Genomic DNA, 17,187 nt, shown 5'->3' on the forward strand with positions numbered 1-17,187 from the left:
ATAGAAAACGCTGACAAGATTCATGTTTGAAAAATGAGATGCTCTTACTTTGATGTTGAAGGATCTAACATTGATTTGAATTAAAATTAGAATCATGGGTTTTATTGGGGATTTCTAGCAATGTCTCATGCTAAGTTCTAGACGAGATTTTTTTTTTCGTCTTCTAACACATGGATGCTATTCGAAAAATGATCGTGTGTGGCATACTTACAATCTGATAACGATCTGGGAGCACGTGTTGTTGTTGGGGGAGAAATTCGAATTTTTTTCGCCTTGTGGCACGCTCTCGCTCGCACGTGTCTGGAACAGAGAGAGAAACGAATGCTATATAAACACGAGCGATGAGAGGAAAATCACCATTTACATCAGAGACAACAGAGACTTCACACACACACACGAGATGAGTTCGCCGTCCTTTATCCTCCCGGATAGCCCGCCTCCGCAGCATGTCCTAAACTACTGGCAGCGCAAAGCTGCCGAGACCTGTGCCAGCTCTTCTGCTGCTGCCGCCTCCGCTCCTGCCTCCACTGCACCCGCTCCACACCGTTCGACATCGCCAGGGGGCGAGATGGTGATTCCGGACAGCCCCATCCAACGCTTGCGTCCAGCAGCTACGTGGGCTCCGCGGCGTGCTGTGTTGACGACGCTGTCGAACAACATCAGGCAGAGGCAGGCGAAGAGGAAACTCGACTTCGAGGAGGGTGAAGTCAGCGGCGAAGAGGATAGCGTGCTCCCTCAATCAAAGGTTAGTTTCAACAAATATTATTAACTTGTGTATGCACAGATTTTTTTTCTGTGATTGATAAAAAATCTGTGCACATACGAGTCTTTGATTATTTGATATGAATATTATTTGATCTGAATATTATTTGAACTGATTAGAATGCAAGCAATATTTCCTCGAACTGATTAGAAATGGTATTATGAGATATTATCGTTTGAAGTATTCAATCATGCATAAATGTCACCAATATTATTTGAAGTGCTTGAATGTAAAGGAAATACGAACCGAATTGATGCTAAGAAATATTATTTGAAGTGCTTGGAATGTAAAGGAAATTACGAACCGAATTGATGCTAAGGAAATATTATTTGAACTGCTTAGATATTATTATTATTTAAAGTATTCAATCATGCATAAATGTCACCAATATTATTTGAAGTGCTTGGAATGTAAAGGAAATTACGAACCGAATTGATGCTAAGGAAATATTATTTGAACTGCTTAGATATTATTATTATTTAAAGTAGCCACTCATGCAACAATGTCACCAATATTATTTGAAGTGCTTGGAATGTAAAGGAAATTACGAACCGAATTGATGCTAAGGAAATATTATTTGAACTGCTTAGATATTATTATTATTTAAAGTAGCCAATCATGCATAAATGTCACCAATATTATTTGAAGTGCTTGGAATGTAAAGGAAATTACGAACCGAATTGATGCTAAGGAAATATTATTTGAACTGCTTAGATATTATTATTGTTAAAAGTACTCGATCATGCAACAATGATATTTCAATAACTGATATTACTCACTTTATGCAGAGAATTCGATGATAATCTGATGTAGAGATCTGAAACAAATAAGACACTAATCAAATATTTTTCAACAGAAACGTATGCTGGATGAGGACTCCTCTCTCGTACCCTTAATAAAGGAGGCTGAAATGGGGTTTGTAGAACTCATTAACAAACCAGTAGCCAAGCCATGGGTCCCCTTACGCGAGTTAGAGGAGGATCAACCATACCGCATCGTGTCCGCGAGGGAGCACACGAACCAGCATGGTCGACGCATAATTTTGAAAATAATCAATGCAGGAAGCAAATGCGAGGTGTATCTACCTCAAAGATTTGCTTCCTGCATTGATGCGGGAAAAATTCGGGAATTCAATGAAACGTGTAAAAATTATGTGTTAGTAGTTACGCATAAGTGCCCAAATTGGACAGATATAAAAATTGTTAAAGCTTAACAATTTTTATATCTGTATACAATTTGGACACTTATGTGTAACGAATTGTATATATATGTATGTGACTAGATGAATAGATCAATAAAATGTGTGTATATTTGATAAAAAATTGTTTTCAATTCTTACCTGTTGTTGACGATGTTGATAAGTTTGTAATGAATATCACACAGAAGAAGAAGAAATGCTTCAGCTGCTCTGTTGTGAATGATAATTTAAATAAGGTGAGCAGGTCTTTTATAGTTTGTTGTGAGCATGCTCAGTAGACTTACCGCTAGAGGCACACAGCTGTGCAGGCAAGCGCTGGCAGCTTCTCGCCCCCTCCTTCTCGTGCTCCCACAGATGTGGGTGGCCCAGCATCATTTCTTCCCTTTTCAAATCACATTCACCTTTCAGATTTGAAATAATATTCTTATCATTCAAGCAATGTATCACTTCAATCTGACAGTATAGCATTAGATGTAGAAATATGAATTCACTTCCAACTCATTGGTTGAACATTAAACCAAATCAAGTTGATGTATTGATTAATTAATTAACCTCAGTTAATGTTCAACCATTGAGTTGAAAGGTAATGAAAAATGGTATGTAGGAGAAAAAAGCAGAGTTCGAGAAAAAAGCAGAGTTCGAGGAAACGGGGTAAAGGAATCTTGAGTTCAGCGGCGAGAGTTTTTAAAGGTTTGGCAGGTAATGTAACATCAACTATTCTAAATAAGGTAATTGATAACCTTGGGGAAGAATATCATATTCCCGGATACGAGTGGTGTGGCCCGGGCACCAAGGTTAATGAAAGGTTAAAGAGAGGTGATCAAGGCATAAATTCGTTAGATAAAGCTTGCAAGGCCCACGATATAGCCTATACTCAAAATAGTGATAATAAAACTCGGGCGGTAGCTGACAGGGCTCTAGCGAACGCTGCATGGGACATTTTCAAAAATCCTCAAACACCCCTTGCCGAGAAAGCACTTAGCTATCTTGTTACAAACGTTATGAAAGCTAAAGCGGCGTTTGGTGGGACTTTGAGAAAGAAGAAGAAGAAGAAGGGGGAGAGGAGAAGTTATAGTAACGATATTAGACGCAAAGCTATAGCTCAGTTGAAAAAGCATATTGCAGGAAAAGGATATTTTTTGAAGCCTTTTCCTAAAAGTGGTGGTAGACTTCTACCCCCACCCCCACCAGCATCATATGGAGTGAGTTTATTCCCTCAAGTTAAGAAACGTAGAACAACGAAGAAGAGTAGGAAGAAGAAGAAGAAGAAGACATGAATATTGAAGGAGAATTGAGTAATTATGATTTGATTGATTGGTCGAAATTATTACAGATTCGGTTAAGAGGCATATATATGCTAGATGCATTACCCAAAAAAATTCTAAAAAACGAGAATGCCATTGTGAATTTAGCAAGGGAAAGCGAGGATGGGACACACTGGGTAGCATATAAGAAAATTGGTTCTAATGTTTGGTATTTTGATCCAATTGGAAATTTACAACCTCCATACGAATTGGACAAATATTGGAAAAAAGAAAATGGAGTAAATATATTTTATAATGTAGAGCATATGCAACCATTAAATAGCGATTTTTGTGGTCATCTTACATTATTGTTTCTTGCAAATCAGTTGTAATTAAGTGATTGTGGTGAACACACAAGATGGTGGTTATTACATTACGATCTAACACAAGTGATCTCTATGAACATTTACAAGAAATTATAGAATTGGATAAAAATCGTGAATGGGAAATTGGATTGATTAATTTTTCCAGTTACAATAGTATTGCAAACATTAACAAAGGAACAAATTCCAGCTTCAAATATGGTGATAGATTAATCGAGTTGGATACTGGTGCATATGAAGTTGAGGATATTATAAAATCTTTAAAGAATAAATTGAATATTGATGACAAGAAGAATAAACTTATTATACGTGCAAACGTAAATACTATGAAGATTGAAATTCATTCTGATAAAGCCATTGATTTAACACGTTCTGATTCGATTGCTAAGATACTTGGTTTTGATAATGTTGTTTTGCAGCCAAATAAATGGCATTATTCCAAACATTTGGTTAACATAACAAGCGTTGACAGTATTCTTGTTGAGTGTAATTTAGCTTGCGGCAGTTACTCTGAGGGAAAACAAAAACATGTAATCTACGAATTTTTACCAAAGGTTCCTAGCGGTTATTTAATAAACGAAGTACCATCACCGATTATTTATGTACCTTTGAATACGCATCGAATTCAAACTATTAATGTAAAGGTAACGGACCAGAACGGATCGTTTATTGATTTCCGCGGAGATACAATTACAATTAGGTTGCACATACGTGAAAAGTAATGGGTTATCTTATTTTCAACCCACGTTCGAATAAGACCAATCAAGTCATTAGAGAAAGGAACGCGATAGCGACAACACCTAAAAACAAACGTGCTTTGTCGGCTAAAAGCGCGAGAATATTAGAAAAGTTGGGTTTTATAGTCGATTGGCGACATGTTAGGCGGGGGAGCGGCGGCAATTAGTGAAATTCTGGATGTGGAGACAGACCTTCAGTTTTATAATGATATTACTAAATTCCAATTTCACACTCATACAGTTTATTCGGGACAGGAAATAAAAAACTCTGACGAGGCACGTATTGGCATAAATTCTTTAGATGTCTATTCTTTACCTTGTAAATCATTCATATTGATTGAGGGAACAGTTAACTGTACAAAACCGGGAAAAGACCCAGCCGATACACCAGTTGCAGCAGGCTATAAATTAAGCAGTAACGTAATCGGTAACCTTTTTGACGAAATACGATATGAATTAGCAGGTCAGCAAATTTCTAAATCAAGATTGATTGGATTAACATCCACAATTAAAGCTATATTGGTGAAAAATACTCTCGATAAAAACACATATCACTTGGCTGGTTTTGACAGAGCAGGATATGAGCTAACGGATAATACATTCACTTTCTGTGTTCCGCTGAAATTAATCCTCCCGTTTTTTGAAGATTTTCAAAGAATAATTTTAAATTTGAAACAGGAACTCGTCTTATTGAGGTCACCGACAGATCTAAATTGTGTTGAGTCTCAAAGCGGAACAAACGTTAGTGTGAAAATTACAAAACTGCAATGGCGCATGCCCTACATAACTTTAGAAGATCATGTAAGACTGAAATTTTTGAGACTGCTCGATGCTGACACTCCACTGAAATTAGGTTTCCGCCATTGGGAAATTTGTGAATTACCAAATTTGCAAAATTCACTTAACCATTCTTGGGCAGTTCGTACCACATCGAGTTTTGATAGTCCAAAATACGTTATAATTGCATTTCAAACTGATCGTAAGAATAAAATAAATAAATCAATATCTAATTTCGATAGCTGCGGTATTTACAATGTTAAAGTATATTTGAACAGTGAGTATTATCCATATGAAAATCTGCTAGGTAAGAAGGAGGTTTTATACCGGATGTTCTTGGATTTCGCGCCCTCGTATTATAATCATTCAATCAATAGCGAACTCGGAACAGAAATCGATTTTAAAACATTTTGTGAATCAACACCACTGATTGTTGTAGATTGTTCACACCAACCAAGTCATTTGAAATCATCGACAGATGTTCGTATTGAAATGGAATTTAAAAGTGCAGTACCTGCAAATACTTCCGCGTATTGCGTTTTAATTAGCGATCGTGTGATGGAATACACACCTCTCACGAGTATGGTGAAAGAAGTTCAGTAATTTGTTGATAGAGTGCATCACTGCAGGTTATATAAGGTGTGTACTGCGACAAATGTAAGCCATTATCAGTTTCACCTTTGAACAGCCAACATGTCCTATTCTTTGTGTTCTGATATTTTGGATAAGCCACAAACTCGCTCTATTGGTATTCAGTGCGATCTTGATAGTTTCTATTATGAAGCAAGGTGCAGTACGCCGAAGCCGCTGGAGGTGGAGGAGGAGGAGGAGGGGAGAGACGCAGGATTACCGAAGCCGCTGCAGGTGGAGGAGGACAAAGGAGGATTTGAGGAATCCGCCGCCGCCCCCGCCGCCGCTGAGGGGAGAGACAAAGCCCACGAAGAGAAAGAAGGTCAAGCGACTGCTAAAATTGCTACGGTTGATCTTCACTGGTTTAAACAAGATTGTAATCAAATTATTGTGAAAGAACTTGCCATAATTGATCAGTTTAATAATTATATTGTGTTCCATTTCAAATCGCCATTTGCAAAGACAGAATTGAGTGCAAAATTGTATAACGATGTAACATGGTTAGAACGTCACTATCATAAAATAAAATGGGAAGATGGAGATTTAGAATACAATGAGTCATTAATACGTGATTACCTTGCAGCTTATGAGAAAATTTTCACAAAAGGAACTGAGAAAGCAAAGTTTTTAAGAAGATTGCATAGCAACGTACAATGCATACCAGAGGATTTTCCAAAACCTGATTTCAGCTTTTTCACTAGTTCATGGTGTTATGCTGCATGCAACATTCATAAAAATAAACCACATTCTCGCTGTGCGTTATTCTCTGCTCAACATTATAATTCTTTGTTGTTTAAAAATATGTATCAAACAAATAATTTCTTGTGCGAAAACAATCGAATGCAAAGTATGAAAATGGCTCCAATGTACACAAATTCACAGAAAAGAAACTTTGCTCGTTATGGATTCTTCTACAACGGAAAGGATCTACAGTGTGTTTATTGCCTGCATGCATTGAGACTGCATAAAGCGCGTACATGTTGTCTATCGTCAATTGATGAAGAAAGACCGCTTAATTACTCTATAATAGTTCCTGCCTACACTTAGTTTTCTTCATTCGCTCAACAACATGGATCCGAGAAAGTGGTTGGCTCCCGACAACGAATTGGAAGTGAGGTTAAAAAACTGTATTGATTGGTACGATGAGTGTGAAAGTGCAATTAGGAAATCAACTCCTGAAAATTATAGTTTGGCGAAGCAATTGAAAGACATTTTTCTAAGCACGGTGAATTTAAATGATATAAGAGACTATCTATGTTATTATCGTCCTCATAATTTATGTATAGATAAGCTAATTAGAATTGAAGATGAAGTTATGTATTGTTGTAGTGAAATGTGTAAATAAACGTTTTCTGCCTTCAAACGATTTTTCATTCCGATATCCCATTCACGTTTTTTAGTTTAGTTGCTGCTTAGAGCTAGAGCAGACACCACGTGTGGGGTAATCTTTAGTGCACGTGCGCCTATAACACGTGCATCTCATCAATTTAGAGCTAGAGCAGACAGCACGTGTGGGGTAATCTTTAGTGCACGCGCGTCTATAACACGTGCATCTCATCAATTTAGAATTCTTTCCCCCTCATTCGAGTCACGTCAAACATCTGCAAGATGCAGTGTTATGGTTTTTCAAAATTCAAAAAATTATCTCGTCTCTTGATGTCAATTTCATTTAATGAATTTGATTCAATTGCGAAGAATATTAAATTTTCAACAGGATGTCAAGATGTTGATTTACCGTTAACAAAAACAGAAAATGTACACTTTTCGATTCTATCTGAGATTTTCGAACTGCTCAATATTCTAGACAGCGGTCATCTACATTATGATTGTACAAATGATTCGTCATTATCTGTTGTTAAAAATTCCGATGAACTTTGGAAATGCTTGTACGATATTGCAGATAAAAAATGTAAAAGAACGTAGAGATTTATAGCATTAGATGAGAGAGAATTTCTCAATTCAATTAGATATAGAGAGAGTCATTGACCTCACTTTGGATTAGAGTAATATGGATTCACTTTAATCTGTCACCAAGGGAATTTTTCCCTCTCATCTATACTGGGAGAGAATTTCTCAATTGATTCTTATCTCCTTTCCTTTCGGAAAGGGTGCGGGAAAGAGATGGCACGAGTAAAAGAAGGAGATCTCTATCTCTTGAACCTGTCATCGTAGTAGAGCGAAATGGATTCACTTCAATTTGTCAGTATAGCATTAGATGTAGAAATATGAATTCACTTTAATTTGACACCAAAGGAATTTTTCCCTCTCAAAGAGATTTTTTCCCCACATCTATCATTCACCTCAATCTGTCAGCATAGCATTAGATGTAGAAATATGGATTCACTTCAATTTGACAGTAGAGAGAGAGGGATATCTTACCCCCCTCACCTCCACTGGACAGGGGGAAGGGGAAATCTATTTTTAGAAAGAGAGAGAAAGATATATCTCCCTCTCTCTCTATCCCCCTCACCACCACTGGACAGGGGGAAGGGGAAATCTATTTTTAGAAAGAGAGAGAAAGATATATCTCCCTCTCTCTCTATCCCCCTCACCTCCACTGGACAGGGGGAAGGGGAAATCTATTTTTAGAAAGAGAGAGAAAGATATATCTCCCCCTCTCTCTCTATCCCCCTCACCTCCACTGGACAGGGGGAAGGGGAAATCTATTTTTAGAACACCCCCCGCCCTACAGGCGGGGGGAAGGGGAGGAGGGATGGACGAGGGGGGAGAGGGGGGAGGGGATTTCGAGCAAAAAAGTCAGTCTGAACTCTTAAACCTTCTCTACTTTTTCTTCTTCCTCAAGCTTTGTCCAGAAAGGACTGATTTGTTTTTGTATTATGGAGTCCCTTTTGTATAAGGTACCAAGAACAATAACAGGGATATTTCCTGGGCTCTTGAGAATAATAATACTAATTCCCTCTGTCCTTTTGCTAAGTTGAAACATGTAGCAACGTGAGTTGAAATGTATAAGTTGACCTAAATTTTTGAAGGCTGATCTTCGAATTGATAAAATGATAGAAACATGATCACAAGCAAATCCCTAAGAACATAATGGAGATGGAGACTATTCCTTTTAACAGAATCATGTTTCCTCATCATTATCACCATCCTCAAATTATACGAGTCGATTCATACGGCGTATTCACGCATGATGTGTGCAGAAAATCTCACTCACACTGACTGTACAACTGTGAGATTAACTATTCTAAGTCAAGGACTCTAAGACTCTCTGTTGTGAGGCCGGGTGATATAATTATTCTCGAGTGACGTTTTAATGTGAAAATTTAGATTTTTCTCCCCTCACAGGTTTTTACCTTGAGCATTATTATTCTAAAAAAATTGTGTATCATTTTGTTTTTATATGTATGTAAATAATGTGTGTGTATGCTGAACAATAAAAAATTTGAATAATCAAGATTGATATCCAGTTCTTCAAACTGAAAATAGATGCAGACGTGGATAACAAACAAATTAAACATACAGTACTCCTCATAATATGCAGTTTCACAATTCTGTAGACAAAGTTAGAATAAATCAATAGAACAGTTAATTTCAATAGTGCCATGTACTATGAAAAAAAAATCAAAATGGTACTGGCTCAGTAGAACAAGTAGAATAGCATAGTACTTTAAAAAGAACTCAGATATCCAAAGTTTCATTGACCGAGCGAAGTGAGGTCTAAGACTTAAGTCGACGGTTTTGCATTTCTCTTTATGTCCAAATATTTTTATGTTCCGCATTTACGGCGAAACGCGGCATTAGATTTCAATGAAATTTAACAGGTATGTTACTCTTCAAATTGCGCGTCAACGTTGTCACGTTTTTTTTTATAATTAAATAACGATTAGCCTCCTGCTTGGCATCAATCGGTAGAGCATGGAATATTTTAACAATTATAAAAATCAGGTCGTGGTTTTTAATAGGATATAGTCTCATAAAAATCTTTATAGGCCCAGATATGAGTTTCCACAATAATTCTGATAATTCATTAAAAAATATACATTTAATACTTATTCTATAGTATTGAGGACTAAAAATAAATCGCACACCATAAACAATTTGATACATATATTAACAAATATTGCAAAAAATAAATCAGAGCAAAAATATGTAGAGCGATAAAAAATATATAATATAAGATAAAACAATAATCGAAATCAATGAAATATCACAGGCTAAATACCATTCTTTACATTTTATACCATTTTTATGATCATATGCATTTATTTGCATGTAGCTGCGATATCAGCTTGCTAATACCTGTCGACTTGGATAATTCTATTTTAGACTAAATTCTTAGGTCAGCATGACAAATTGACAAGCTAGTAATCCAAATATATATATTAAATTCTATAGTATCTAATAGATTTCTTTGTAATAAATATATTTTTTATCTCAGGGTGTGAGATTCGGCACCTGAAGGAATAAATAGAGCAATTCATCTGGTGAATCAGAGCTACATTAAATTATTGCAAATTATATTGCAGAAATTAATGATCATATGAATATTGTATTAACAGCCTAGATCTTAGACTTCTTTGATTGATGGATCTTTTTGATATATGGATTGATTCGTTACTATCTAATACCTCTTATACTACATTTACTTGCGCAAGTATTTTTACCAAATTCTTAATTTATAAGAAACCCTTTCGACGAGCTAGCTTTGATTCTTATGTAATTTCGAAGCACTGAGGGCGCCCTATCACTATTTCAATATTTTTCACTCACGTGCCGGAATTTTCTTATGAGCTGCTGATGTCGATCCAACTCCTGGTGGTCCTGGATTATTGTAGCCGAAGTCGTCTCTTCCAAGAGGTTTCAAAATTATTTAAAAATGACTTTTGCTTTATAAGAGCATCACAAAGTCTTATGAGAAATTTAGTGATTCAATTTAACTTTAAATTATTACAAGGTATAACAAGGTATTACGCTCTATAATTTTTGGTGACCTCTCATGGTGGAAGTTGGCAGGCGAGTGTGGTTCTCGTTTCTCAATTTTACAATTCTCATTTCCGATTTCTAAATTTGCATAAAATTTGAATATTCTATTCCTCCGCCATTCAAGGCTCAAATAGACCATACTAAATTATTAAATTATTACTTATGTCATATATTTAATAATTTCTTTGCCTTCGGGCCATATCCAAAACATAGACTATACAACAATTTTTTATAAATTCTTATTATTTGTAGAAATATATACAAATATATTTGAATCGGCTCACTATTGCCGCCTATCAATTGCCACTATTTGATTGGTGCATGCAAATTATTACAGTATTCATGCGCCCAGTAACCTCCTACTTCCTTAATACATTTAATTATTTTTGTTGGGTTTTTAAATATGCTCTTTACATGCTAAGTAATTTTTTATAGATTATTAGTTGTTTCATACATTACAATAATTAGCCACGTGAGACTTTTAGTTCCTCCAATTGCATACTGTTTTGCCACAATAAATTTCTGCCAAGGTGCTTGGTCAGATTCTACGTTGTATGGCTCGGTCGATCGTTAGGTCGCCGATCACTAAATATTTATCCAGGATGTCTGATATTATCTAATCTTTACGTTATCTCTTTGGCGATATTAGCCAGTTACTTCACTTAGACCTATAAATATTTCAACTAGGGATTTTTATTTATCAATCCAAATTAAATATGTTACAACGTATATATACAAGGTTTTTTGAAATTTTGCATTTCAAGGATAAAACAAAAGGAAAAAGAGTCTCTTTCAAACGCCAGTATTACCGTAAAAATCAGACTATAGAATTATTCATCATAAATCAGCTGTCGAGTGGACTATTAATTGCATGAAATGACGCATGCAATTAATATCCCAATGTTATTTGGTAAAAATCAGCTGTCGTGTGAACTATTGCAAGCGATGAGGCATTCAATATTGATAACTTAAAGTAGTTAGCTTGTTATTTTCTCCTGACTTTTCTCTGCTTTCAACTCGGTAAGTAGGTATTTTAACTCGGTATGATAGAAGTTTTTTACAACAAATTATTATCATTCTAATTATAATATTTATACTTAATATCAATAATTATTGACGATACATTTCAAACAGCCATTAGTGGCTTAGACATAGATATTTCGCCGACACGTCATAACAGCACATAATTCACCCTGATGGAGGCTGTGGTTTTTAACTGCGCGAGGTCTACTGTTCACAGAACTACTAGTTATTTTTCCAACTGAATAGTTCAACAAATTCTATTGAGAGACATCAAAGGAAAATGCAAGGTGCTGCATTGTGATAAAGTCACGTTCGGCAGACGCCAGTGTGTTTTTTCGATGAAAATGGAAAAATATGCAACAGAAGCTCTGGCATCCAATTATATAATATTTTACCTGATTTCATGAAGAGTATGAATGAACGCAACTTTAGATCTCATCGAAAGTTTTAAAGATAGATTTCTCTAATAGTGCTTTTTACTCAAAGGAATAGTATATTCAACATTACTTCACATGAATGGTATAATGTTTTCTTTCCCTGAGTGTTGTGTATTTGTTACTGTGGGCTGTGTATTTTTTGTTCGACCATTTAGATTTTTTGACAAGTTCCAGATCCCCCTGATTTAGGTGAGCAGTGAATGCTATTCAATCTATCTATCTATCTATGCATGTAACTGGTTCATGAATTTGAAACATGAAACACCATTATGTAATGCACTTACCAAATGCAGTCCCAAAATAAGCACTACCAAATGCACTCCCAACTGGACAGTTGGGTTAAGCAAGCTTGAAGCTAGTTGAAGGCTAGCTGACATTCCCCTACACTTATGGAGGCTTATAACATTAATCCATTGTACCTTGTTGTTCAATATTGTTTTTTCTCTATAATTTAACAAAATAAAATAATTTTTCTCTCCACAGATGCAAATCTTAAACTACAACCACATCTGCAAAGAAAATTAGTTGTAAATAGGCTAAAATAGGACATGGTTGACGGGATCAATTCTACTTACTTATTATAATATTTACTCTATATAATTCACTGATTCTCCAAATTTGAATGGAATAAAAAGCTTTTCAAGAAGACAGAATATAGGTTCAAAGTTTCGATCAGTGATTTACTTGTCAAGTGGTCAAATTGACTATATTGTTTGTTTTTCATAGAGGGATAAACTGAGAAATAATAAATACAAGTTTTATAAAAATTGTTCTGTATTAAAAATTTGCCTGAAAACAAAATTATCAAAATAATCTATCACTTTTTAACAAAGTAGGCTATATATATATAGACATATAGACATAGCTTTTGGAAACATTTGCTTTGTTTCATGGAAGCAAGGCATTGTAATACTGAATGAGTATTTATAGTTCTATAAAGCAAGGCCTTTTGGTTCTAATACCCGAGATGTCAGTCTACAGATTGTTGTTATGGAATGCAGAGAACTTCTTTCACCAACCTTAGACAATAATGCTGTTTCAAAAGATTGAAAAGATAGCATGCCGCTTCCAAAATCTATGGATATGGTTTATGTACTATATATATATATATATATATATATATATATATATATATATAATATATATATATATATATATATAGGTTCATTCCTTAACACAAAGTTGGTCTTTTGCATAAATCTTTACAACTCATGTTGGTACGTTCGCGTAAGATGGTCCAAGCATCTTTAGTAGCTCCACAGACCTATCATGTGATGACGTTTGCGTAATGGAGTATTATAGTTCACTCCCGTGGGTCTGAGTGTTCGCGCCATTTATTCAGACTGAACTTGATTTGAGGTTATGTATTGAAGTTGGCGCCATTTCTGTTGTGAATGGAATATTCTTGTCTAGTCCTTGTCTGTCAGCTGTCTGTTGTCTGCAGACAGTGCAGAGTGAAAGTGATATTGTGTTTTGTGTTGTTGTGATTGTGTCAAAATGTCCAAAAAGATTATTCAAGCAGTGATAAATTTTTGAATTCAACTTTGAAAGGTAAGTCAGTTATAGAATTATAACTTGTACTTGAATTATTATAATTACTTGTACTATTTAGCTTGCTTCTTTTACAATTATTTCCTTATGAGATTTAGTAATGCTTTAAGGTTATTAACATTTTGAAACGAAATCAAGAATAAAACACATCAAAAGTAGAAATTAAAAGTAAACCGCATCACTACTCACAGAGTGTATGTAATTGAGTGATTGGAAATAAATAAATGTAACAAAAAATAAAATTGTAAATGTAATTCCTTCATTTCTATCACTACTTACAAGCTCAACTAATTCTGCACAAGAATCTTATTCTATTAGGATATATACAATAAATATATACCTGGATAGAATTGGTAAGAAGCTCATTGGCAATGAAATTCTCAATTGTATAAATAAATATTTAGATCATAAAAGTCAAGTTAGTCCTAAAATCATTCCTCTTCAGCCATGCAATTTTTCATAAATAACTCTTTTAATAGGTCTAAAGATAGGAATGGATATTTATTTATTTATTCAATCAATGAGAATTACTCAACTTACAGAAAAGTACCACAGGCTTATACGCCCAAAACGGTTCCAATTCTAATTTATACAACAGTCCAAATGTAGCTAGGTTATGTGATAGTGATATGCAAACAATACCAATCCTGGGCCTAGGACTAATGATGAATAAACAGCTAATGAAACTTTTCTAAACACCATATCTTTGAATGTCCAGGGTATATCAAACAAATAAGAATATATTTCCCTCTTATTATGTTATAAAACTATAGCCTAATGCTAGGATAATTACTGTTGCTGAACACTGGTTAACAAACGATGACTGTAGCTGTCTCACAATACCTGACTATGAACTTGGGTCCTTCTATGGAAGGAAAAATTCCACACATAGTGGAGAAGCAATTTTTTTAATTAATGGATTGAAATTAGAAGAATTAAGCATAGTAAAGGAACTTTCTATAGAAATGATTTGTGAAGCTGTTGCAATTAAACTTCCAAATGAAAAAATAATTGTTTTGTCATTGTACAGACCCTATAATAATGATGTTAGTTTTTTTAACAACTCTCTATCCTGTCTTAATGATATATTATGTGCCATTTATAAATGTAACTATAATTTAATATTATGTGCTGATTTCAATGTCAACTTTAATGTAAATGATAATTTTAATAGAGATCTTTGCAATTTGTTTGAATGTTTTGGTATCCATATTTCTACAAAAATGAAATCACTAGACCAGGCACACTGAATGAAGGTCACTGTATTGATAATGTTGTGACTGTGATATTCATGATAGCAGACATGTGACCCGAGTTATCAATACACATCTACTGTCAGATCATCATGCCCTACTATTTAAATATTTAATAAATGTGAAAAATGACTCTCAAAGTTTTTCTAGTGTAAACAAAAAGCTAGATAGGTTAGTTAATTAATGATCAGAACACTTATTTATTTGTTAGGTTAATTAATTAGTATCATACACTGGAGTGTGGTGTATTTGCTTAGCCTAATGATGCGAATGATAAGTTTAAGAAGTTTTTTGATTTGTATATGTCAGCTGTTAATGCTGCTTATCCTCTTAGAGGTTTCAAAGTTAGTAAGCCTAAGCTGGATGATGGATGGTATACTGCTGATTTAATAAAGCTCAAACATAGTTGTGATGAATATTATAGCTTACTGAAATTTTTTAAGACTAATCAGTTCAGAGATAAATATAAAAGCTGTAAGAAAGAGTATAGAATTGCTATTAAGAATGCAAAAATAAATTATTTCAACAACAAAATAGAGCACTCAAAAAATAAAACTCAAGCTGCATGGAAGGTAGTTAAAATTCTTACAAATGTCAACAATGAAGCTATTGATTCACATGATGATAACAACGCTGATTCATTTAACAACTTTTTCATTGAAAAAGTTGAGGAAATTAGTGAAAATGTGCCAGTTAGTGAACATCTCAGCTCTCACTACATCAATAAGTGCAATAGGCCCAATGTACCATTTTTTTCCAACCTGTTACTGCAGATTATGTGTACCAGAAAATAAGTAGTCTTAGTAATTCAAGTTTTTTTAGATATATATGGTATTAATTCTAAGGTCTTAAAAATATCTGCCCCTTATATAAGTGAAGTTTTGAGTTACCTTATAAATTATTGTTTAGTATACAAGGGCATTTATCCAAGTGTATTGAAAAACGTTAAGGTAATACCTGTAGGCTACATAAAAAAGGTGATAAGAAAAACTTCAGGCCAATATTTCAGGCCAATATAATCAGGCCTTATTTCAGGCCAATAACAATTGTACCTGTGATATCCAAAGTATTTGAGGCCATAATGCAAGACCAGATCTCAAATAATTTTGAAAACTTTGGTATTTTTACTAAAAAACAATTTGGTTTCAGGCCATGTAGAAATACTAGCAATGCAGTAACAAGTTTAGTAAATTAATAGTGTTGTTGATGATTTGGAGAAGGGTCTATCTGTTAGTTTTAGGTCATATGACATATTGTCTAAAGCTTTCGATACTGTTAAGCATAACATACTTTTTGAAAAATTTTCTTATTATGGCTGCAATTCAAAATCAATCTATTTAAAGGACCGCAACCAGTTTGTTTACAAAGATTGTCAATTCTCTAAGGGCAGAAAGGTTCATTATGGGGCCCATACTTGGATCAATACTCCCTAATATATATATATTAACAACATAATTTGTAATATAGAAGGCACTGATAAAGCAGGATTTCTCTTTGCTGATGATTTTGGTCTCAAAGTTAGTTGTAAATCCGAAGCAGGTGTACAAAATTGTCTAGTTGATAGCTCTCTACTCCTTAATGATTGTTGTGCTAGTAATTATTATGTTCACCTATAATAGAAATTCAAACAATGAAGTAGGGACTGAACCTTTAAAATTTCTAGGTATTGTTCTTGATCCCAAACTTAATTGGCAACCACATATGCAGAATTAATTAGTGAAAAAATAGCAAAGGTACTGTACTTGCTGAGAAGGTTAAAGTTAACTGTAGATATTAATATATTATTAAATGTGTATTTCTCTCAAATACAAAGTTTACTGTCCTATGGTATACTATTATGGGGCTCTAGTACTCATGTCTCGAAAATATTTATACTCCAAAAGAAAGCAATTAGATTGATTTGTAATGTTGATATGAGGACCCACTGTAAACCTTTTTTCACAAAATTGGGAATATTAACTGTCTATTCTTTGTATGTATTATTTAGTGTTAGTTAAGTAATCTGGATTTTTTTAAATTAAATAGTGACTGTCATGGATATGAAACCAGAAATAGGAATAATATCAGAGTTCAATAGTTCAGGTTCACAACTTCACAAAAAAATCTTCTGTACACATCTGTTAAACTGTACAATTCATTACCACTAGAAATTAAGGCACTGCCTCTTACATTCTTCAAAAGGAAATTGAAAACTGTACTGAAAGCTGAAAGTTTATATAACATCCAAGAATTTCATGTAATTGACTG

The 17,187-nt window shown here is 34.4% G+C and overlaps 1 protein-coding gene across 1 annotated transcript; it reads left to right on the plus strand.

Moving 5' to 3' along the window:
* The first annotated feature begins 554 nt into the window (after positions 1-554).
* Positions 555-2,437, plus strand: LOC120354931. The gene is made up of 2 exons (XM_039443097.1): positions 555-745; positions 1,620-2,437. The coding sequence occupies exons 1-2, from the start codon at positions 569-571 to the stop codon at positions 1,974-1,976; spliced, it is 534 nt and encodes a 177-aa protein (XP_039299031.1). The 5' UTR covers positions 555-568; the 3' UTR covers positions 1,977-2,437.
* The last annotated feature ends 14,750 nt before the right edge of the window (positions 2,438-17,187 follow it).

The sequence above is a fragment of the Nilaparvata lugens genome, chromosome X (genome assembly GCF_014356525.2).
Source record: "Nilaparvata lugens isolate BPH chromosome X, ASM1435652v1, whole genome shotgun sequence".
Classification (NCBI taxonomy): domain Eukaryota; kingdom Metazoa; phylum Arthropoda; class Insecta; order Hemiptera; family Delphacidae; genus Nilaparvata; species Nilaparvata lugens.

Bases quoted from the DNA above. Each gene is read 5' to 3' on its own strand.
- LOC120354931 (XM_039443097.1), top strand. From the start codon at position 569: ATGGTGATTCCGGACAGCCCCATCCAACGCTTGCGTCCAGCAGCTACG. The intron at 746-1,619 runs GTTAGTTTCAAC...ATTTTTCAACAG, and splicing joins GCGTGCTCCCTCAATCAAAG to AAACGTATGCTGGATGAGGA.